The sequence below is a fragment of the Elgaria multicarinata genome, chromosome 5 (genome assembly GCF_023053635.1).
Source record: "Elgaria multicarinata webbii isolate HBS135686 ecotype San Diego chromosome 5, rElgMul1.1.pri, whole genome shotgun sequence".
Lineage (NCBI taxonomy): Eukaryota > Metazoa > Chordata > Lepidosauria > Squamata > Anguidae > Elgaria > Elgaria multicarinata.
The window spans coordinates 68,972,400-68,997,483 of record NC_086175.1 but is presented as its reverse complement, the minus strand read 5'-3'; the positions used below and the strand labels follow the sequence as shown (position 1 = coordinate 68,997,483).

The 25,084-nt window shown below is 39.7% G+C and overlaps 1 protein-coding gene across 3 annotated transcripts in view; it reads left to right on the top strand.

Annotated features, from left to right (window-relative positions):
• AGPAT3 (1-acylglycerol-3-phosphate O-acyltransferase 3) overlaps window positions 1-25,084 on the top strand; it is a 102,256-nt gene that overhangs the window by 53,192 nt on the left and 23,980 nt on the right. For all 3 annotated transcript variants that reach the window (XM_063126570.1, XM_063126571.1, XM_063126569.1), the window contains exon 2: window positions 23,442-23,668. In XM_063126570.1, coding sequence (XP_062982640.1) covers window positions 23,491-23,668 — 178 coding nt within the window. In that variant the 5' untranslated portion in view covers window positions 23,442-23,490. The remainder of the gene's footprint in view (window positions 1-23,441; window positions 23,669-25,084) is intronic.

Genomic DNA, 25,084 nt, shown 5'->3' with positions numbered 1-25,084 from the left:
TCATACAATGCAAGATATTCTTGTGAGGCGTAGCATGGCAATTTGCCTTAAGACGATTATTGGATTAGGGCAAAGACTCGGTATGTCAACACTCACAGTAACATTTATTGGAAGGTTTTTGCTATTTTATTCACATATACCTAGGTTATATTAATTTCTTATGGTACAGGAGCTTTACAAATTTGGATCATTTAACAAAGATGCTGCTGTGAGAGTAAAAAATACTAGCTCTTCTCTTGATGCTGAGGAGGCAGCTTTTACTAACGGCAATGTTTCCAGATTTACCACAGTGCGCTTTTGTCATCATAATCCTTCCTTCTTGTCAAGACTGATTTGTTCTTCAAGCAGGGACTGACATCTTCCTGGTTTTCCTGTTTCGTTTTCCCCATATTACTTTTGTTTTGTAAAAATCGAATTGGAAAAGATGTTGGCAAACCAATCAGGAATATGTTTGTTAGCTGGAGTTTGTGCTACGTTGATTGCGCTGGCTTTAGCCTATTATCTGTACTGGTAAGTAGCATTTTACGCAACAACTTCTTGTGGGCTTATGCTCCTGTTTATGGGATTGGGATCATATGTCTTTTTGAGCATTTTGCTTATATCACATATGGCTTAGAACAAAAGCTTGTAACTTCAGATGGATCTCCTTCCTTTTTCACATGGGCATCCATTCTTTGTACAGCTCAGATGGTTAGAGATATCTTTTTTAAAAAAAAACAATTTTTGTTGTCAGTTTTTAACAAAATAAAAACTATAAGATGAAGAAGATGATGATGATGATGATGATGATGATAATACATACTTCAAAAGCTTCTGTTTCAAATATCACAACATTCTAAAGAAAAAAGAAAAAAAGGGAAAGTAGCATAAATTACACATAAATGTCCAGGAAGGCAGACCAAACGTCTGAGTATAAATCCATTCGTAAATGACGCCTGTATACCACTCTTTCAAATGTTGCTAATGTTGTTAAATCTTCAATCCATTGCATTATAGGCAGTGTGGTTTTATCTTTCCAATGTTGTAGAATCAGTCTTTTGGCAGTCAAAAGGGCGCAAAAAATCCATTTACGTTGACCGTGTGTTATTTTTCAAGAAGCTAATATGTAATTTAAGATGACATGTACATCTGAAAATATTAAAGAGCTTTCTAATACAAAATTTATGCATCTGATAATTTCCTCTCAAAAGGAGGAGACTGTTGGACATTTCCAGAACATTTGAACAAAAGCAGCATTAGCTGTGTGACACCTCCAACAGTTAGTCGATTTGGACAAACCTTTATTAAACAGACACTGTGGCGTCCAATAGACATGAAACAATATTTTTTGCTGGATAAGATGTAACCGGAGATCCATTGACATATCAGATACCAATGCCAAAACAGTGGTCCATTGATTCAATAAAATAGGACATTCCAATTCCCTATTCCATTCCTGCTGAAGCCCCATTGTATCGTATTTATTCACTGATAATAAGTATTTATAAACATGAATCGTGGGTCGATTTACTCGGTCAGCCTCAATAAGTGCTTCCTGTAGCAAGGGAGATTCTGAAGCAGTAAAAGCCGCAGGGCCAAATCTAGATTCTAACAAGTGTTGCAGTTGCAAATACTGCCATTCAGCTGTGGCAGCTAATTTAAATTTATCTTGCAAAGCTGAAAATAATAACTCATCATCTGCACCCAACAATTAATCCAAGATGGAATGGGAAATAGAGGATAATAGGTACTAAAAAATTGTAGGTCTGAATTTCTAGCTTCTTATTACTATTTGCAGATTCTTCATCCACATCCTTATTATTTTCTTTTTTCCTTGAGGCCCTGTTGGGCATGACTGACTTCTAAAAAAAATAGCAATGTGTATGTAAAACTGTAATTTCTGTCCTGAAGCTATAGAGTGCTTTAGAGGGACACAGGAGTTTAAGTTGCTTATTGAGCTCCTTCTCTTTTGTTTTAAAGTTATTGACATAGTACATTTAAGAAAATACTCTGATGCGTATTGTGGGTGAGAGACACTGCTAAGTGCAGAATCAATGGAAATTATGCAGGAATGCAAAAAATGTAGTTCTTTAGATGTTCTTTAGATGTGCACCCCTGCCTAAAGGACAAATAATTTCCACCAGAATTTTTAAACCCACACCTCTCTTTACCAACAGAAACCCATTTTACAGAAGTGTCCACATCTCTCTATATCTGCCAGACAACTTTCCTCCAGCCCCATCTCTTTCTCTCCCTCACCCTTTCTGCACACAGACCCTTTCTTACCCTGAATCACCAACCATAGGATGCATGCACGCCCTTTCTCACACACATGAACTTCATATATTCCTCATATACCCCCACATCCAATGCAGTCGTCACACACACACACACACACACACACACACACACTTAACAATGTAGCCATGGTTTTTGGAGCCATGGTCTTTTTGTAGTGCTTTAGTCTTTAAAAACATTGCAACTCAAACCTATGCATGTTTAGTCAGAAATAAGCTTCACTGAGTTCAGTGTTGTTTACTCCCAAGTAAGGTTGCAGAGGATTGTAGCCATTGGAGTGTTTTGCACGATCAAAACAAGCCACGGTGGTTTGTTGTGAGCTGCAGCACATGTGGGGTGTGATTTGCATCATCTCTGCCTGGCTGCAGCTTAACATGTCATGTAAACCTGGACAACAACATGGCTTATTAAAGGGTTGAACAAACTCTAATACTCCTACAACAATCCATGGGTTATTTAAGGGTTGTGTAACCCTCCAACACTCCATGTTGCCCGGGTTTGGACAACATGACAAACCATGGCCGGGCAGTGATTATGCATATCATGCCCGGCATGTGTAATGATTTCCAGCAAGCCACTGTGACTTGTTTTGATCATGCAAACTGGGTCTTCGACTTCTTCCTTTCAGAGTTGCAGTTGATATCACCAGACTTTGTAATGGCCTGTTTTATTTATTTTATTTTTTTTAAATATTTATTTATTTATTTATTTATTTATTACATTTCTATACCGCCCAATAGCCGAATATGAATTTGGGTATGCTCCTAAAAGTATTGTGTACCAAGCCGTGTGTTGTTCCCCGTCCCGCCTGCGAACTCCCATAGTTCATCACCACCTTGGACTTGTAGGCACACAGGTAGGTTTTAATAGGCGACAAGAAGAATTTCTAATGTAGTCCTCATTCCAAACAAGCTATCCCATGTTGGTCCAGGATATGTATTTATTTTAACTTCACGCGCACACACACACACACCCCTATAATATACTGTTATATTTATATTTAAATTTAGAAAAAATATTCTATATGCCCAGTTTAGTTCTACTATTATGCATTTCCCTGTTAGTATATTGAAAACTGGGTTTTTTAGCAATTAAATATTGATATAGAAAATGCCTCATCTATACCAGGTATTCAGATTCCAGACAGCCCAACCTCTGATGAGGAGGAAATTGTCATAATTTAGAGGGGTAAAAATTCTAGACTCCGACATACTTCTCTATAAAAGGTGGTTTACCGTCGATACTAGTACAAATGCTCCACTTCAAAATTAATGTCAGATTATTCCAATGTTGTTCAAAAATACAGAGGTACTCTATTACTGCATAGAAAGCTGAAATTGTATGTGATATAGTTGGATAAGTAAAGGTTAGGCAATCTTTTGAGATGAACAATCCTTAATAGTTGATGCCAATGGCTGATTCACTTATTTGCTTTGATGAGAGCAGGCAAAATAGTTCAGATGACTACTCCTTTACTCTCATAATCTAATTTCTACAGAGTCTTTAGGGAGCATTGGTTCCTTTTTAAAACTTGCTTGACATTTTCTGCTGCTGTAGATCTCGTCTTTCTTTTCAGTCAGGATAAACTGATAAGATGAGATCAGAGATCGCAGGTTACTAGCTTTGCATATTGGGAGATTAGCCTGGTTTTTCCATTATTCCACCAATGATCTCTTGCTCCCCTTGAGGTCAAAGCGATCTGCTTAAATCTAGCTGGAAAAATCTCACTCTCAAATAACTGGGCTTTTTTTGGTGTAAAAATATGGACACCAGTGTGTCTCAGAATGTAGGGTGGCAGTGGTATCCACATGAGCGTACCTGTGTAGGCCAGCTTCAGAAGCCCTTTCCTCTTAGATATGATTGGTGGCAACTAGGAAAAGGACCTCTTTGATGGTGGCACCCTTGTTATGGAATGCTTTCCCCAGAGGAGGTTACTTGTTTACTTTGATATTTTTCCAGTGCTAGGCAATGAGTGTTTTATTCTCTCGGGCATTTAAAACATTACTTTAACTTTTAATGGTTGATATTATACTGTTTTTCCTCTTCCATTTAATTTTACTAGTTACTAAGGAGTGGATCAGGGAGTGCTGGGAGGAAGCTGAATTTGTCTCCCTAGCCGTTTTGGAAGGAAGAGATCACTGTGGTACTCTTCTGCCTTGATTAGATGGCATTAGCCAAGTCTAGACAATTTATTGGGTCCATAAGAAAGGTGGCAGGAAGAGTTGACAGCTCTCCTAATGTGTTGGGTGTAGTATCTGGCTGTTATTAGAATAGTAGACTAGGAACATGCCAAGTGAGGAATCTACTAGGACTTTTGCTCTGTAGAATGTTTTGAGACACCCAGAACAGTCACTGAAAAGGTTATATTGGGGAATTGTCTTTCTTAATATCCCCAGACGTTCCAACTGCACAATAAGGATCTGATGGTGCCCTGTCAATTTGGAATGTGCTTAAGTACTGAAGCCAAAGTGCTTCTAGACCTAGCTGAGTACCCAACAACTTTGTTGTTGTTTATTCGTTCAGTCGTTTCCGACTCTTCATGACTTCATGGACCAGCCCACGCCAGAGCTTTCTGTCGGCTGTCGCCACCCCCAGCTTCCCCAAGGTCAAGTCTGTCCCCTCCGGAATATCATCCATCCATCTTGCCCTTGGTCGGCCCCTCTTCCTTTTGCCTTCCACTTTCCCTAGCATCAGCCTCTTCTCCAGGGTATCCTGTCTTCTCATTATGTGGCCAAAGTACTTCAGTTTTGCCTTTAATACCATTCCCTCAACTGAGCAGTCTGGCTTTATTTCCTGGAGTATGAACAACAACTAGATTAGTCTTATTCGCATTGATCAGTTACAAATGGGAACAAATCCAGGAAATAGTAAGTGACCTCACCCTCTATTGAGGGTGCTCAAGACATCAGAGGACATCTAAATTAAACCTTTTCCAATTACTGGTTTGCTTTCTGGACCAATGGATATAGACAGCAAGTAATTCTTTACCATTTTACAAGTGTATTTCTCTACCCCCTAAGGCCATTTCTTTATAGACAGAGAATCACAGGATTTTTTTATTTACCATTAGGGTAGGGGATTTTTTTAAAAAAAAATTTTTGAGATAAGATATGAAAATATTTTAAACCCTCTTTCTCAATGAATTGCTAGCCCTTTTCGGTAAATGCATATTTTGACTCTACTGTGCTTGTAAATGAAAACTATGAGTTGCTTACATTTTGTATATATAAAAAAATCATAGATAACAGGTATAGGAGGCTTTTATAACATTTTGCCATTACCATTTTATGTATCCTTTTATTTCCAGTTTGCATGCATGAAGTTGTTTTAAAAAATCTTAAAGAGAAGCATAGTTTAATTGGATTGAACTCTTATCCTGTGTGTTGCTTGATGACCTATATATACACACAAGAGTAAAGGCTGGGGGTTTGAAACTCTGCATTAGTTTGTTGGTGTCCATGTATATGCAAGTGGACACCTACCTAGAGATATGAAAGCCCTAACAAAATGGGGAAAAAAACTGTTTTTTTCCGGGGGGGGGGGGTGCCAGGGTCTATTTTTTTGACTTTTTCTGAAAAATTGAATAGTTTTGGATTATGAAATGTTTTGCTTTAGAATTTAAGACAAAGTATCTATATATTGTTACCCAGCCGTTACTCCCCACAAAATGATTTCTAAAAACTATGTAATAAGAACACTTTTATAGAAAGACTAGAGATGTGAAATGTCTGGAAATCATGAAGCCGCGAGGAAAACTGTTTTTAATCCTCTCTGTAAGATTTCCAGCATGGTTATTTCTTTCATTCCTTATTAAGATTATTTATCTAAAGTATATTTTACTGATAGACATTCATGCTTAGTTTCCCAACATGTGAGTAGAGTCACCACTGTGCACTCTTGGCAGTAAATGTGCATTCTTAACAGTTTGGGTTTTGTTTTATAGAGTCTTGTGTTTCTGATGTTGTTGCAGTCATTTAATGTAGTTCTAATCTATTCAGATAATAATTACAAATTTACTGAATTTACTTTTAAAAGTTTTCAAATATAATGATAATTTTATGAGCAAACTAAGTTATTCATGAAATACTTTTAGAAACAGAAAGACTGCTTTATGTTCCTAAGCCAGCCCTCTCCAACCTGATGCCCTCCAGATATTTTGGCCTAGCATTCCTGACCATTGGCCATGCTGCTTGAGGCTGATGGAAGTTGAAGTCCAAAATATCTGGAGGGCATGAGGTTGGGGAAGACTTTCTTAAAGCCAATAAGAGCACAATCCTCTGACAATTTAAACACTGTCTAGATGACCATAGGATTGTTCAATTTCCCGGAACTGAGATAGGAGTCGGGGCTCCAACCTTGGTTCCCAGAAACTGCGCTCCGCACCCCTTCCCCCTCATAGCCAGTGTGGTTCTTGCTGGTGTCTGTGCGCAGAAATGGGCACAGAGAGAGTGAAAAGGGGAAGGGGTGGAAACCACTTTACCCAGCTTCCTATGCGCCATGCAGCCTCCCCCGCTTCTCCTCCTGCTCTGAAGCTCCCTGAAAATCGCCTGTCTAGCCATAAATGCAGTGCTCCAGCCACCCTGCATAGTTAAGTCCGCAGACTCCATTTTCGGAGACTGGTGACTATCCCAATAGAATTGCACCAAAAGTGACTTTAGATTTGTAAAAAGCGCTTTAAAAATATTGTTTATTTTTCAATTTCCCTGCAAATTTCCATTTTTTTCTAGGGAAAAAATGTTTCTTTCCCCATGGCCTCAAAAATTCTGAAAATACGCCTACCATGGTTTCTTCCATTTATAAATGCGCTTTTCAAAATTTGCCTGACTCTTCTAGTTTTAATATGATTCCTATGGTTGCTTCCCTTTCAAATTTGAAAAGCTTTTGGAAGAGTTTACAACCTTTCAACTTGTATATTATTTGGGTTAAAGATTATAACTTGTGTACCTTTTTATTGAAGTGAGAAATGAAGTTGAGAAATGAAGTTTTAGTAAAGTTGAGGAATTTGACCCTTTGGGTGGTACCAGCAATGTGAATACTGTTGAATAGAATCTGTCCTCTTTTAAGAACTTGTTCTTGCCAATGATAGCCTTCCTACCTGACCTACTGGTGGAGAGTAGTGAGCCACTAAATAGTTAAAGTAAACCTGAGTTTATCTGTTTGACTGCATTTCCAGCTTGTTCCTTCTGAAGGGATTGAAGTAGGTAACAGAACTGAAGTGAAACTTTGATGAAGCATAAAATATAATAGCAGAATTAAAATATATAGTTTGGTATCTGAAGACCGTGGTATTTTGTACATGCATTTGGGCTCATTTGGGGTCCTTTGGAAAGCTACTCCTGAATATTAGGAGACCCTCCAGTGTGGTATTCAAATTGGCATCTAGAAGGGAAAACTAAACATCCATTTTTGCACACGGAGAAGCATCTAAGATCCCAGCCATGCTATATGGTTGAAGGTCAGCTAATTCACTTATTGTGAAATTGGTCAATAATAGCAATAGGGCAACTAATGTGTCTGTTCTTGAAATGTTTGAAAGTGCCAAATCACAAAGTGCCGCTGAGCAAAGGGTTGCATTGATTTATTGTTGGATGTACCGTAGGTAGAGAATTTCGGCTTGATAGTGTTTCTAAAGAGTCCAACCACTCCCACTCTTCCATAGAGGCCTTAATAATTCAGGATACTTCCCCATTCTAAAGCAGGTGGCCTCCTCCTCCGCAGAAATGACAATTTCCTTGATAGTCGTGTCAAACTCAGAGGAGCTGACAACCTCAATTAAGATTCTTAGGATTTCTTCATACATGTCACTTCCTGTCAAATCCACAGTAACGTTACCTTTGATTCATTAGATTTTGAAGCATGCTTTGTCTTTTTTAACCTCTGAGATGATTAAGGCTATGATCCTATGCACACTTACTTGGGAGTAAACCCCATTACCACAGTGCAGTTTACCTCTGAGTGGCAATGCATAGAATGGTACTGTAAGAGAATCAACTATCTAAGTTGAATCCAATGTTTGTCCTACTCAGAGTAGACCCAATGAAATGAATGGGATTTACATTTATCTAACTTAAGTCCCATTCATTTCAGTGGATCGACTCTGAGTAGGACTAACATTGCCATCTATCTCTGGATGAAACCTGGCATAGATGGAAGCTTGTTGTACTATTTGAATATGACATTTATAAAAGGTCTTAAGATCACTGTCCATAAAAAGAAAAGCCGAAGTAGCCGTTTGTGATCATGTGAAGCACAGATTCCTGTATCCCTTTACAGCTGGGACAGAGGGAGACCTTGAATAAATGAACAGGTTGTTCATTCAATTGAATATTGATAGCTCCAAATACAGTTGTGGGTTACCACAGACAGTGCAATAGAACGCCAAGGACAATTCTCTTAATAGATTCACTGAGTGCTTGAATGATGCAGATGATACTGTGCCTCAGGTTAAAAAGATTGCACACATACACACACACACACACAGAGTGGTTGGCTCCATGTAAGGTAGCAAACCTCTTGTTCCTTCAGATGTTTTCAGGGCCACACCCACAATAGAATAAAGCTGTGTTCAACAACAGCGTTCCTGTAGGTCAGGGGGGTTGAACCTCTTTCAGCCTGAGGACTGAATTCAGTTTTGGAGAAGTTCTTGGGGGCTGCATTCTAGTGGTGGTGAAGGCTGAAAGCAAAAGGGGGGGGGGGCAAAATACTTGCATGTTTTAGCTAAAAGCTCTTACTGCCAATAATTAAGTCTTAGGGGAGGTGTTTCCATTTTAGAATGGGAAAAAGCATGCAAAAGGTGATTGGTTGGGTTGTTTGTGGGGATAGATGGCTTGGCCAGGTGAAAGGTGCTTCGCTATTTGGGGAACTTTGGAGGGCCAGATTTGATCTGCAAGTCTGAGGTTCAATACTTCTGCTATAAGACTTCTCACTCCTTACTTTCACAGCAAAAAAAAAAAAAAAAAAGGGGTGGGGGGAGGGAGAAGCACAAACAGACTGGACTGCTTTTAAAATTCCTGCCATTTACCTGTCTTGTCTTTTAGGGGCAGACTTTCATATTACTGCCACTTTGTGTTGCTGTTGTCTTCAGCGAGTCCTGTGCTATCTAGATTATGCCAACCTTCCTCAATGTCCTCCAGGTATTTTGAATCACAGCTCCCATTGTCCATGACCATTGGCCATTCTGACCAGAGCTGATGGGAGTTGTAGTCCAAAACATCTGGAGGGCACCGTGTTTGGGAAGTCTGTTAGTTACACTCTGTCATCACGCTCCTGGCCAAAGACCTAGTTGTGTGTTGAGTTACTTGCTTCTCATAGTTTCAGTTCATTTCCATTTTACCTAATCAGCTTATTGTTTCAGCCCTATGTGTTTTGATGCATTACCATTAACAGATGAGATAGCATTGAAAGGAGATGGCAGTGTCTCGTTTTAAATCTTGTCATTGTATATAGGGAACAGCTGCTCAAAATAAAATTGAGCATGCAGGGCAAAATCCTGAAAATCTATACTGGAAAACTGTCTTGAACAAGAAAAAAGTCAAGTGAAAAAAATTGTGATGTGTAGCTTCTTTGGCATTTCTAAAATATAGACAGGCAAAGGTTAAATTATGTTGTGAATGGTTGTAATCAAGATGCTGTTTAAATAATAGAAGCACAATATGAGATTAAAGAGAAAAGAAATAGTATGAGTCAATGAGAAATATATTGGTGGCAAAAAAAGCAATTTTACAGTTTTCTGAGTAGTGTCTTTTAAATTCTAGACTATGGGTAAGCTGATGGGATTAGGAAATACATGTACGTGTAACGTAACTGCAAAACTAGTTTGCAAAGAAGCATGGTAGAGTACAGAGAGGAGTGGCTGTTACATTGCAAACATAGTTGTGGAATGTCTGCCTGATAAGATCTGTACAAGTAAACTGCCCTGGAAACATATTTCTAGATTTAAGTCTGATTTTTAAAGTAAATAAATGTAAAAAACAGTGCTATAATTTAAGAGAACTGTTTGTACAGTAAGCTTTCTCGCTTTTAAACTTCCTTTCCAAAAGCCATTGAGGAACATACAAAAGACATCAGAGTAACTTGAATAGTAATGGGTAAAAGAATGCTGCAAAGAAACGCTGTTTCTGATTGGCCAGTTTTGACTGGCCAGGTGTTTCTGGGTTGTTTCTCCAGTCAGGTCCTGAGTAGTCATCAAACAAAGACTCAATATCCAAGTCAATAGGCTTATGCGAAATAGTCTATCAGCATTGTGGATTCTGGTCTCTAATAGCTTCTGACAATCTGAATCTAAGTTCTCTGACTAAGGTGCTATAACCCAACTAGTTTACTTAAAGTTCTCCTTTAGAGATGTACTAGGGTAGGATAGAAAGTTGTTGCAAATCTAAACATACTCTACTGCACAGAACCTGAAAGGCTTTTTCAGTCCCATCCTCAGGGAAGATCTTCTCCTAAAGACCTCCGGTGATGGGCCAGCCTGGTAGACCATCTTAATTCCTTCATTGCTCTGCCCTCTTAGTTCTACATCTGATCCGTGCATCTGTCACTGTCATCCTCTCCCTTTCTGTAAGTTGCTGAGTTCCCACAGAAGGAGAATGGGTGGTTGTGCCTTGTTTTAACTGATTAGCTTGCCCTTGCGAAGATTCTTCCTTGTCTCTGCCTCCTTGAGCTCTTTGAGGAATTTCTCTCCTGCCCTCTCCACCATTTCATCTTCTGATTCTGACTCTGACTCCATGGTCTCTGCAGGATATCTGGGCCCAATCCTGACAGTTATAGAAGCGATGAGCAAGAGTGTGTGTGTGTGGGAAACCTAGCCACTCTATGTGCCAGTAGTGCAGCACCATGAGGGCATTTGGGATAAAGGGAGTTGTCAGGCAGAGGAGGGAGAAATAAATAACCTTGGGATTGAGAAAACAAACCATGGTTTGTTTGATAGTCAATACAAAACAAAAAAGACAAGGTTTCCAATGAACAAGTTCAGAACAAAACACTCCAGGTACCAAGAATCAGACAACACTGCACCTGACCACTAAATGGCTCCCCCGCAATATAAATATTGGATGGTACAATTAAACTGAATTATTACTCAGAATTGTCTAATCAATAATGGATAATCAATGGGTTTTCAAGCACAACAATATCAATAAATGTTTGGCAATCAATTACACCAAAAAGTTGTATCTGGCAGTCTACAAAAAAGATATAATTGCTATTTACTATGGAACTTGATGAAATTCCATTTCAATTATGGAAAGTCTTCCTCAGTTATTCAGGTAGACAAAACTCATAACAGTTTATAACTCAAAATAATTTGCAAAGACTGATAATGTTGGAAGGCAATTTAGCATTCCTGAATTATCAGCAGTCTGCCAGTGGATAAAGACAAGATAGAACATAAGAACAGCCATGCTGGATCAGACCAAGGGTCCATCTAGTCCAGCACTCTGTTCACACAGTGGCCAGCCAGCCATCGGCCAGGGGCCAACAAGCAGGACATGGTGTAACAGCACCCTCCCACCCATGTTCCCCAGCAACTGATGCACACAGGCTTACTGCCTCGAATACTGGAGATAGCACACAACTATCAGGGCTAGTAGCCATTGATAGCCTTCACCTCCAGGAATTTATCCAACCCCCTTTTAAAGCCATCCAAATTGCCTATTAAATTCACAGGATAAAGGTGAAATAGTTCCTCTGGTTTTTCTAGTTCACCTTTCTCAATGTGTAAATGCTTGTTAACCATACTGAACAACCCAAGAACAAACCATGGAGTCTCAAGGTGGCTTGTTGAAGAAAAATAAGCTATGCTGCATGGTTAAAAAGCCACCCTGCAGAAAATGTTCTGGGTTCAGATAACATGCTGACCCACAGTTCAACAAACAACCCATGGTTCAAAACAACTCACACTCAATCACTGAGTGTGGGTTAGCATGTTGTGTGAATCCAGCTCCTGTGACAGGGATAACTCTGGGGAAGCTGGATTTCAGAATGTGTTAACTCTTAAGGTATACTTTTAAAAAGGCCCTGAGTTTGGTTCCCCGTTCCTGCAGTTTAATAACAGCATAAGTAATGTACATGGGTTTTTGTGTCTTTTCTGAGGAATCTGCCCTCATGTAATAAGCCATTTCCAATATAAATTTGCCTATATGAGTTAAAATGTTCTGTAGATAGCAGTAATATGACATTTTAAAATTACATATCTGTACAATATATTAGCAGGTAGGAAGAAATCCTGAAAATACTTAGACATGCACAAGGTAAAGGAGGTACCCAAGCCATTGGCAACAGGGTATAGAACAAAAGTTAAGAGCAGTAAAAACCCTGCAAAACTGAAGAGTTAGTTGCTTTTATTTAATTCAAAAATGCATAATGAAGATTATTAATTTGTTTGTTCATTGTCTGCTTTAAATTGCAATGCTACCATACGAATCCATTATACTTTAGAACTGAAAGAGTCAGTTCCAAGCTTGCATGTGTGACTGTTGTTACTCCTGGGTTGTACATGTGGAAGAAAGCCCATGGTTACAATAAAAAGGACATTTCTGAAAACTCCTTTTATCCCTAGTAGGTCTAAATACTTGCCTGCCTAATATGGTTTGTTAATTGGTTATTAAACCTTATATGAATGGCATGAGATTGGAATTTATGTATTATTTGTTATATTTCTATACTGCCTTTCTGCCAATTTTTAAATCCTAAAACAAACAAATTTTACCACCACCTCACCCCTAGAATATAGTCCCTTCAGGCCATAGATGATCTCTTCAGAAGCTGATGGCATGACCTTCCTGACCTGGGCGTCTCCTTTTATGTTTTCCCTCAGGACAGACAGGCGATAAGTAATTAGTCCCATTTATCCTGGTCGTGTTTTGTGCAGTTCATGTTTGTCCATTAATTCTTGAGATCTACAGATTGAAATTTAATATTGGCCTTGTGCAATATAAAGCTTATGATTTATAGAGCAGAACCATCTTTTATCACTGTAACTGGATTCTTAGATAACCCAAAATGAAACTCATTATTACTTTTGTATTCATTTAAATCACATATGCTTTAGTAGAATTAACATTCATTGTTGCCTGTTCAACTGGAGCTACCTACCCCTTTTGTTTGTACTGCACTTCATGTAGGTAGCCTCACCTCCTCTTATGCAGGTTGTCCTGTATTGCTAATGGCTGTGCATGTATGTGTACAAGCAAAGCAAACATGTATTGTTTTTTAAAATGTGGATCTCACTACCTCAAAGAGGAACCCTCAGTTTATGTACTTTGCACTACGTTCTATTCATTGCTAGCAAGAATTTGATAAGCAGGCCTGTCGTATAAGAAAGGGAATTGTGTTTTCGTAGAATATATTACTGAAACATTATTTCTTGCCCATTTGCTAAGAACTGTGCCTCTCTAGAACTTTGAAACGTTAAGATCGCAAGATAATTTTCCCATTAAAAATACATTATACTTGACAAAGAAAGGTTGCAGGCCGTCCAAATGCATCTGCTTTCTTTTGAATCAGTCGTCAGGGTATAAGAAAGTTATGCCTCACAGTCATTTGGTTAGCATCAATACAATCTTCTGTGCTTGGAGGTGTAGCATGGACTGTGAATTCTTGAATTTTGAGAGTGATTGATTGTGGCCCAGTTTTTAAATAATGTACAAACTTATGTTCAAAATGTGAGAATGCATTTGCAAGGTTGTAGGGACAGGTATATTTTGAAGTCAAGCATTAAAATATTATTTGGCCTGGTATCCATGATATCTCATAAAATTAGCTTACTTTTGAAAAATTGTTAATGTTTTGTAGTATTTTAAATATATAAAATGCTTTTCAGTTCTTGGCTCCTTCATCTTCACAACAGTCCTGCAAATTAGATCACTTCCAATTTATATATCAGCCAAGGACCCCCATGTCTACTTAATATTAAACCAGTGTACTGGTTGTGTTTCTGTCACATTACAGCAGCCTACGGGAGGGTACCAGGTTGGGATTAGAGGATGTGGGGCAGCTCCAAGGCCTTGAAGGCAAAATATGATTTTAAAAATGTCTTCTGATGATTCCTCCTTGCAACTCTGGACACTGTGATGAATGTCTGTGTGACTCCTTCACCGCAAGCGGAACATGTAATCTCAGATGCCACTGCTTGGGCCACAAGGGATTTTTGCAGATGCCTTCAAAATTGCTGGAAAGAGCGCCCAGTGACAACACAGCTACTTCAAGGTGTAGAAGCAATCACTGCTTGGGACAAAGAAAACACATCTTTATGACAGGGAGCAAATAGTTAGCAATATTTTTTTTATTGAGGCAATAAGCAGACTTATATGATGTTGGACTTCTGCATGGCAGCAACTATTAACCCTTTAAATAAGGCATGATTAATTTAGAAACCAGAAGATTACATGAGAACAGACTTCTCTTAGTGGGGCACCCCTTTACATTTAGAAGTTTAAATTCAAGAGTCTGTATGGAGACAAAAAGATAGTCTCAAAAGGATAGCTGATGTTTATTGTATTGGGAAATGAAAAACATCTAATAAACTGTTAATAACGACAAAGGGATAGTCGGCAACAATGTTTATCTATTTATTATTTATTTATTACATTTCTATACCGCCCAATAGCCGACGCTCTCTGGGCGGTTCACAAAAATTAACATCATAGTAAGACAATCAACAGGTTAAAAGCACAAATACACAATACAATATAAAAAGCACAACCAGAATAAAAACCACGCAGCAAAATTGATATAAAATTAAAATACAGAGTTAAAACAGTAAAATTTAAATTTATGTTAAAATTAAGTGTTAAAATACTGGGAGAATAAAAAGGTCTTCAGCTGGCGACGAAAGGAGTACAGTGTAGGCGCCAGGCGGACCTCTCTGGGGAGCTCATTCCACAACCGGGGTGCCACAGCGGAGAAAGCCCTCCTCCTTGTTTCATTGTTTCATTGTGGTTGAAGATATTTGGCAACAGCAGGCAATTATCTTTGCATCTTTGTTACTTGGGTGGAATTGAAACTAGAAGATGAAACTTAATAGGCAAAAGTCTGTTTCTTTCTTTCTTTTTAGCCGCTATGGAGCGATAACGTTACTTTTAACCATTTTTGCAAGCATGATTCCATACATCATACCAAGTCAATGAGTCACTTGGCTTTTCTAACTGTCCACTGGGATATTGGGTGTGAGATCCACATGTTACAAAGCATCGACTTCTACTCATCTTCAATTGGGGCATTTTCCAGTCTTCCATTATATTTTGTGGAAATGGAAGTGTCCTGACCTTCCACTCCACGCTACCAATTGTAGGAAGATGGGGAGGGTGCATCTGTTAGGCCATAGGTGGGCGAATTGTATCTCAGCCCTCAGCCCCTAGTCAGGGTCCTCCTTTTACGGCATGGCTGCCAATGATTGCCATCTGTGGGCAGTGGCCCTTGTCAAACACTTGCCTCTCTGGCTGGCCTCAGGAGAGTGGAGAATAAACTCTCCCCTGCAAGATACAAATAACATGAGATAAGGTTCTAGAATAGCAGTATTTAGAGGATAATTCAGTCTCTACAATGCTAGGTCAATATTCATCAAGTTGAAGAGCTGACATTTCCTTGAGGATTCATGCATCATGTCTATCTAAAACTAACAGCTTGTACTTCTGAAAATGCCAGTATATGCCCCAAAGGATTGTCAATAATTATTAGGAATCCCCAACTCGCAGTAGCTCATACCCAAACAGATGTGGGAGGGCCAGGCATCGAATTACAATAATAGAAAAAGTAAAATTGTATTTATTTAAGGAAATCAAGAGTTTATATTGTATTTTAAAATTACAAAGAAAGATAACAATGCAAGATTCTTATACACCTTTTTGTCTGGCCATGCGAGTCCTCAATGTTTGGTTGCAGAAAATAGCCTTTCACTTCAACCCATTTCTAAAAACAACTGTAAGCATATATGTTGCTTTAGACAAAAAGAGCCAGTGTAGTGCATTGGTTAGAACAGGATTCCCCAACCTGGTGCCCTCAAGATGTTTTAGAGTACAATTTCCAGGATTTTTGCCAATTTACCATGCTGGCTTGGGCTGATGGGAGCTGAAGTCCAAATCATCTGGAGGGCACCAGGTTTGAGAAGGCTGGGTTTAGTGTTGGGCTAGGACTGGGGAGACCCAAGTTCAAATCTTCACTGAGCCAGGAAGCTCACTGGGTGATTGTGGACCAGTATGATAAACCCCCATCACTGATACAGACGCCCCCATGCCTCCTAGAGCATCTAGTCAGTTGATATCCTGCTGGGCAACCTGAATAATTTTATCTAGCCTTATCTCACTTCTTTATCCTCCAAAATGTGAACAAAACCTCAATCCCTTTTCCTGAATAGCCTGACTGGTTCAACCACTTTGGGCTTTTGAGAGATAAGTTACAGCCAATAAGGTGAGTCCAGCCATAAGACAATTTTCTGATTTGGTGGCTAGAGAACTACATCAGAAATGGAGGTTATTGCATTATTGGACAGACCAACCATCAATCAATCTCTGCAAAGATGCTGGCTTTTACTGATCAGAGATCCCCATAAAAAACATCTCAGCTTCTGGAGCTTTTCCTATATACCACTTAACTGAAAGCCAGATGCTAACCACCACCCCCTTTCTCTCTCAAAATGAAGAAGATGGAGGAAATCAGACCATAATTTCCTGGGATTAAGCATTGTAAAGGACTGGGCCATTTACAAATTCCTCAGCTTGATCTTGAATGAGGATAGACATACTTTTGACCACCCACCCTCATTAATATCACCTTACTGAACAGGATGCAAGAGGAGGTTTTAGGAGAGGCTAGGAGACAAGATTTCATTTCACATAGGGAACTACATGGACACATGCTTGTCCAAGCAAATTCCCAAACAAAGATGCTTCAAATATGGAGCTGGTCAAGTTAATTGCTTCTATTGCTTTTTTAAAAAAGCATTCAATTAAAGTTTAAAGGCCTTTTACAAAAAGTCCATGGTGGTGGGTTCTGTAAGTAAAAGAATCAGATCTTTTGGGGTTTGTTGGATCTTGGGCAGGATCCTGTGCTGCCCAAATGCTAGCAGACCTGGTGGGCAATTCAGGTCCACGCATGGCCAGCTCCACCACTTCTCATCTGGAAGCAGCTCCTACTGCATGTGGAATAGTAGTTTAGCAGTTCCAGAGGCATTTCTGGAAGGTGGTAGGCTCACTTCTGGAACCACTAAAGTACAATTCCGCAAGCAGTAGGAGCCAGAATCAGTGGCCAGCTCCACTATTGGATGGGCAGCATTGGATCCTTCCCCTTGTCTTTACTGTGGTGGTTCAACTTCTATTTAGGTGATCCAGTATTTTTCACCAGTACCTTTTATATTTGGAGACAAGCCCACCAATTTGAAAGGAAAGCTGACTATGCCACATTTCCCCCGTGATACAATGGACCTTGCACTTAAGGTTTGATAAGATACTTCTTATCTCTATTTAAATAGTTATGATACATGATCACATTATAGTAGTTATTTGGGGAAGAAGGTGCTTTGAACTTATATTTGGGGAAGAAGGTGCTTTGAACGTTTATTTGTTGTTTCAGCCATCATGGTCATATCAACTTTACAAATGTATACACCAGCAATACAGGTAAGCACACAAAAATTTTACAATACAAAGAAGTAAATACAAAAAGATACTAAAAAAGTTTTTCATTAGAAGGTGCCCACAAATATGTAAACGTTAGTTTTAATACAAAGAATTAAAATAAGAGACACTAAGAATTTATAGTAAAAGGTCCAAAAATGTTATAAACATTAATACTACTGATATGTTAAAACTTCATTTTAAATTTCATCATTACAGTTCACCATATTGACCTCTATGAATCTGCTTCTCTACTTTTGGGCAGCCACTGCGAATCTCGCAACTCTGTCACAAATTTGTCAGCATCAGAGAGCAAATATTTTTTTTATTCCTTTCACTTGATGGGTGGTAGATAGGTTTTTGTTCTGGTTTTTTGAACCTATGCAGTCTAGAAAGACTCTCCGCTGCTTTCCTTTTCTTAACCATCCTGTCCTTTCACAATAGTTGTGTATATACGGAGAGCAAGAAAGAGACTTACATCTGTCAATTTCTAGCTGTTATTTTTCTCTCCATGTTTCTGACATTGGCCAATAGTTTGCTTTAGCTGGTGTACCTTTTATATGGTTGTTCCTGTAGTTATTTTCTATTTGTTAAGTAAGTAATCTAGAATTTGATGTATTCTGTGTTTGTAAATTCTCCAAGCTGATACACTTGGACTATTTGTCAAATGACCATTAGTGAAGATAAATAGCTTTATTGACGACTCCTGTGGTGCTTCAGTGACTTTGTTCTTACCTTGCTTTGTAATATGTGACAGATACTCCTGAAATCATAACAACAACATGAATTCAAGTTAAAGATTTTTTAAGAGCTGCAACTTTTTTTCCATTAGGGCTTATAGGAACTGTAGAAAGGATGATTTAAACAAAAGGAATGGCAACCAGTGGTAGCCCCTTGACAACTTTTTACCTGAAGCAAAAACTACCCAAAAGCCATCAACTCTTAACTGGTAATGCAAGTACAGCCATGTTACTTCATCTCTGATTGCTGTCATTCGGGCCTACATCATTTCCTATGCATCTGGTTCGGATTGGTTGTTCATTCCAGTTTTTCCACATGGACACAGCTTGGCTTCCATCATCCTCTTAGGCCTTTGGTTTCCATGCCTGGGTCAGATGTCTCATAATGACCTGTTTTGTCTGTAGTTATCACATCTGTATCTATTTGTAGTTACTCACTGTAGAAACTACTGGAGATGAATTCTGTACAATTATCTGAAGTACAATCCGAAGGAAGAAATGCACTTGCAGAAAATAACTTTTTGAAACCAAGGATAAGTATGAGAATAAGAAGTTGCAGCCATGTCTGATTTGCTGGATTACCACTGAAACATACTTTTGAGACAGAGAACTTTGCCTTCTTGAATTGGGCAGAATGTTCATCACAATTGTGGTTCTTTTGTATTACCTTTTGTGGCAGTTAGATTCTGCATCATGGATGCTTCAAATGAACATCATGGAAGCTTCAAATAAGCACTGACATGTAATATAATCAGTGTAGATATGCCCATAGTTTTCTTTGAAAACTATGACAACCTCTTTGCCTCCTCCAAGAGTACTGCCCCTTTCTTCCTACTTGGTGCTTCTTGCTTATCTGTGTTGCTGGGATGTGGGGATGTGGGCAGAAGCTTTCTTCCTTGCATAGCTTCCCGATATGTAACAGGCACTGCTGGACCAATTTGAGCAGACATCAACCCCTTTGCGGAGAGAGATGGGACAGAACTCATCCTTTCCTTATCAACTGCCTGTGCTTCCCATTTTCAGAACATAATGTCACAACAGTTTTGATCGTGTGGAGTTGTTCTTCCTCCTGCATCTCCATGAATGTTTTTGTTCTTGAAAAAGAAATCATTTGCTGAGAAACACATTATTGTTGGGATAGGAAGACCTAGAAAGGCGCCTTTGAGAAAAGTTGCTGTAGAGTAGAGGTGCATAGCCTCAGGCCTGAGGCCCCAATCTGCCCCTCTTGGGTTCCCCGGCCCATGCCTCCTTCCCCTGGCCCCACCTCCTTTTTCTGACCACCAATTGTTTAGTAGTTCCTTTCCTTTTGTGCAATTCCACCCATTCTAAATGGTTGAGTTGCCTCTCCTAAGGCTTAGTTATTCATTGTAAGAGCTTTAAGCTCAAATGCACTAGTATTTTTTGCCCTTTCTCTTGTACTTTTAGCTCCCACCACCACTGGAATTTGGCCCCCGAGGGCTTCTCCAAAATTGAATTTGGCCCTTGGGCTGAAAAAGGTTCTGCAACCCCTGCTGTCGCATCGACCCTGAAGATAGGTTTTCCTCTCCAAAAAATCTTTTTTTCATAGCTTTGAGGACTAGAAACATTTGAAAACAACCTCCACCATCCTGGAGTTGTAGAACTTGTCCAACATCTTCATAATGTCTGAGTCGTTCTGCTTCTGTGCTTGCATGAACAGCGGCTATAGCAGCATATATGGCAAATATAGAAATGGATATGGATGCGGAAAGAGAGACAAGCTCTGGTGCTGGTGAAAAATAGTCTTACCTTTAATAAATTCTTCTTTAATTAGCTCTATGCGTTTCGGATAAAATCCTTCTAAAAGCACAACATAAATACTAATTAGAGGCAACTCCCTTGCCCGTGTTGCAAAGACCTGAAGGCCAAGCAGATAATACTTACAAACCTTTCTTATGAGATCCTGTCTCTAAAGCATAACAGTCCGTTTCTCTATCGCAACATGAGACATTAAACATGCTTTTATACAATTTATAATAATATGCATTGTAGCTGCCAAACAGAGCAATATAGAAATGGGCAGTGTAAAGGCAACATCCATGCCCAGAAATTGCAGCTTGATAAAGGCTGCAAGAACTTTCGCTATTAGGCGGCCTCCGTGATTTGACGTGAGCGTTATTGACGTTAACAAGACTATTTCTTTCTTTGCTGGCAGCCAAGACAGAGACTGTGCTGTGAGCGAGTGGTGGTACTGCAGAGTTCATTTCATTTCAGAAATGTCAAGATATATTTTTGGGCGGTCTACGTTTAAAATCGTGTGAAGGAAATAACTAATTACGCAAGTTTGTCGTTGGGGCCTGCTCACAGAGTAGACTGTCTCAAACAAATTAGGCGGTTAGTTCTTCCCAGTGTAACTTGTCCATGCATGCGGAGAATTGCACTTCCCTGCTACCTGTTTGTTGCTTGCCTGTTGTTTCTGGACTTTAAATACCACACCCAGAGGGAGCACTGGTATATGTTGAAAGGTGATAATTAAGATACTAAGTGCAACAACGCCATGAAGATCATCATCATGAGATAATTTCATGTCAGTTGAAACAGGCAGCAGAAGCCTGTGCATGTTTACTCTGAAGCAAGTTCCACCATATTCAATGCGGTTTACACTCTAATAGGTGCGTTTAGGATTGCAGCCATGGATTGAAATCGCCTTACGAGACGTGGAAAGCAAAAGGATGCTTTATGTTGTGTTATGCAAGAGAACTTCCTTCTTTTCATTGCCATCTGAATAAAAGTAAGAGAAGTGGTTTTTCATCTTGCTGCAAACTGGGGACAAACTATTGCTTGGATTCTAAGATCCGTTAATTTAAGGAAGTTCTCAGAAAGAATGTTTCCCCTCCCCTCCTCCTCCCTGCACCCCCCTGCAGCGCATCACACCTTTCTCAGGATAGCCCCTCCCTAATCTTCCAGAAAGGATTTTTCCCCTCTAGGGGATGCCATTGGTTGTAGGGGAAAAGAAACCTTCCTTCTGTGAACGTTCTTAAGATATCTAAGCATCCACACCTTTGCTATCCTTGCTTTAGAAACATTAGACTTGAATCTTACTCTTTCTCCCACCCCACCCTCATGATCTGGCTCTAAAATGAATCAAAAACCTCTTAGCTTTTTTTGTGGTGTGAAAAGCAAAAAGATGCTTTCTTGTGATCGGAAGGGAGCAACTGATGAGTGGGAGTTGGAATCGTTTTGCCTTTTAATGAGGAAACACTTCGCACATACACAGCAGCAAGATCAGAGTGGTTGAAAAATGGTTCAGCAGCTGGCTATTTTGGGGGAATGGCTCTTCTGTGAGGCCAGGTAAAGCCTTCGTCTCAGGCAGTAAGTAGGGAGAGGCAGTGGACTGTGTTCCTTCATCCACTGCCTGGCAAGCTGCCTGACACCACTGCAACCAGCCATGTTTCCAGGGTGGATAAAAATCAATGATTTTTTTAAAAAAAATATATTAAAAAAAAAGAAGATTTTTTAAAATTTAAATTGGATTTTTTTATTTTAATCTGAATTTTTAAATAAAATGCTTTTTGAGGAAAAATCTATCTAAAGATAGTTTTTTTGTTTAAGATACATTATAGTCAAAGGTTATTCATCATGAAATAAGGATTAGTTTTTAATTATGTAGCATGTGGCTGTTTAAATTTTTTGGTAAATGAATTCCATTAATCCATTCACAATGTCATGCTCTTCCAAAGGTTTCTGTAAGATTATTTTTTCTCCTTCCAATAAAGTATAGCAGAAATATGTACTTTATGAATGATTAACTTATTAAACTGGAGATAGTTCACCTCACAATAATTTCATACTTATCCATCAATGTGTGTTTATAATAGTATAACCAAATCAGTATTTTTTTTATATAACTGTAAAACTAACTTGAAAAGTTGCTATTCTAAAAATGAAACCTTCATCCGGTTGTAAATATGAAGATTATACCAGCAAGAATGAGTCTTTGGTAACTCTGAGTTGTGTAAAATATAGCGAGGAAGAGTCCACTTTTGGGGGAGGAGGGAGTCACATGATTAAATCGAGTCTTTCTGAGTAGTGATTTAAATCAAACCCACCCTGCATGTTTCCCTGATAGTTGCATGAGCAGCTTCTGCTGCTGCTATCTAGAGCAGTGGTCTTCAGTTTTCTTACACTTTGTGTGGAGGGAGGTGAAGCGTGTCTTTTTAATGCATGGCAAAAAGCTAGGTGTCCTCCCCCTTCCTCCTGGTCCATTTGCTAGTCCTGTGTATTTGTAAAATGAGACACCTCGGCCACAGCTAGACCTAAGGTTTATCCTGGGATCATCCAGGGTTCGCCCCTGCCTGAGCACTGGATCCCCTGTGTGTCCCCTAGATGAACAGGTTTGAACCCTGGATGATCCAGGGATAAACCTTAGGTCTAGCTATGGCCCTCTTCACAGTTTCAAAAGGATCAGTGTTTACCTGTAAAAGCAAGGAAGTCTTACTTCCCTGTTCACGCTCATGCAATAGTACCATTTTATATTATGGCTTCAGAAGCTGGGGCTTTTGGAAACCGAATTACTATGTAAAAATCACAAGCATGCAAGAGTTGCATTGTTGTCATTAATAGCAAGAACTCGTGTTGCTATTGCTTGAAAATGTGCCTCTGACATAGTGCTAACCAACTCTTGACCCACAGCCAGGAGAGACCTGAATGGAAATGGCCTGGTGACGAAAATGTTTTTATGATTCCCCAGCTTCTCCTTGGAGTGGAGGAACTCTTAGCACCTTCCCCCCACCCCCGCTCCCCCAGATAATGGATATTTTATTTACTAAGCAGTATTTTTCGTTCCTTCTTTCTATAGGACGGTTATTCTGAGTGAAGGACCTTGCAAGCGTGACTAAGTGGTTATCATGGGCTTAATTGCATTTCTGAAGACCCAGTTTATAGTTCACCTCCTGATTGGGTTTGTCTTTGTCGTGAGTGGGTTCATCATTAACTTCATCCAGCTATGCACGCTAATCCTCTGGCCTATAAGCAAGCAGTTTTATCGACGAGTAAACTGTCGCCTTTCCTATTCGTTGTGGAGCCGTGAGTATACTTTGATTTCTATATACTAAACTAGGATTGTAATTTCTTCAGACTGTAGGTGCTCAAACTGTAAAGGATGCCCTCCTTGAAAGCAGTAGGTGTGTCTGTGTGCGGAAATGTTGGGAGCAGTAGTGTCTGGCAATCATTCTTGCATGGGAATTTAAGCATCTAAGAACTTAAGAGCCATGCTGGATCAGACCAAGGGTCCATCTAGTCCAGCATTCTGTTCATACAGTGGCCAACCAGCTGTTGACTAGGAACCCACAAGCAGGACATGAGGGTAACAGCACACTCCCACCCAAGTTCCCCAGCAATTGATGTACATAGGCTTACTGCCTCTGCTACTGGAGGTAGCACATAGCCATCAGGACTAGTAGCCATTGATAGCCTTCTCCTGCAAGAATTCATTTAACCCCCTTTTAAAGCCATCCAAATTGGTGGCCATCACTGTAGCAGGTATGCGGAGAGTGAGGCAGTCTCCCCAAATATGAACTTGGGAAACAGTGGATGGAGAAAGGATCCAGACAGTTTCTGCTCTCTCAGACAGTGGCTGGAGCAGTTGTTCCAGCCCAACCTCTTTTAGCTGTATAGAGAAACCACTTGCCAGCACAGCTAGGATAGGTCCTTCATACTTCCATTCAGCAGGTCCACCAGATAACAGCACTGCTGGATCAGACAAAAGTCCTGTTTAATTCAGCATTCTGTTCCTACAGTGGCCAACTGGATCCCTATGGAAAGCCCCAATAACAGCTTTCCTCTTGTGTTCTCCAGCAATTCATATACAGAGGCATACTGCTTCCCATATTAGACTTATATAATCATCATGACTAGTAGCCATTGAAAGCCTTATCCTATGATTTTTTTAAATCTCTTTGAAAGCCATCCAAGTTGGTGGCCATCACTACTCACTTTTTTCTAAACTAAAAAGCCCAAAACATTGTAACCTTTCTTCTTGATGGAGTTGTTCCAGATCCTTGATTATTTTGTTTGTTCCGTTCTTCATATTTTCAACTCTACAAAATCTTTCTTGAGGTGCAGTAACCAAAACTGTTCATGGCATCCCAAGTGTGTCCACCATAGATTTGTATAGAGGCATTATTAGGGTTTTTGCAAGCATACAACTGGGTCCATGAGGGCAGGGGATCCTCCACGATCGGCTCTCAAGGACATAGTCAGATGCGCTCAACCCACCCACCCCGGTGCCAAATGGGGGCCTTAAGGATCCTATTGATACAAGGGTAAAGGGTTACCCTTGCATCAATAGGGCCTTTCCCAAGGCTTCAGAAATTGTGCATTTCCCCCTTCCATGCATGCTAATGGTGGCTGCCATTGGCACAAAACGGGAAAGTGCGCAGTTTCAGCAGCAGCTGTGGGCACCTGCGGAGCACTTGCTGAGGTGAGCGGGGGTGGGCAGCA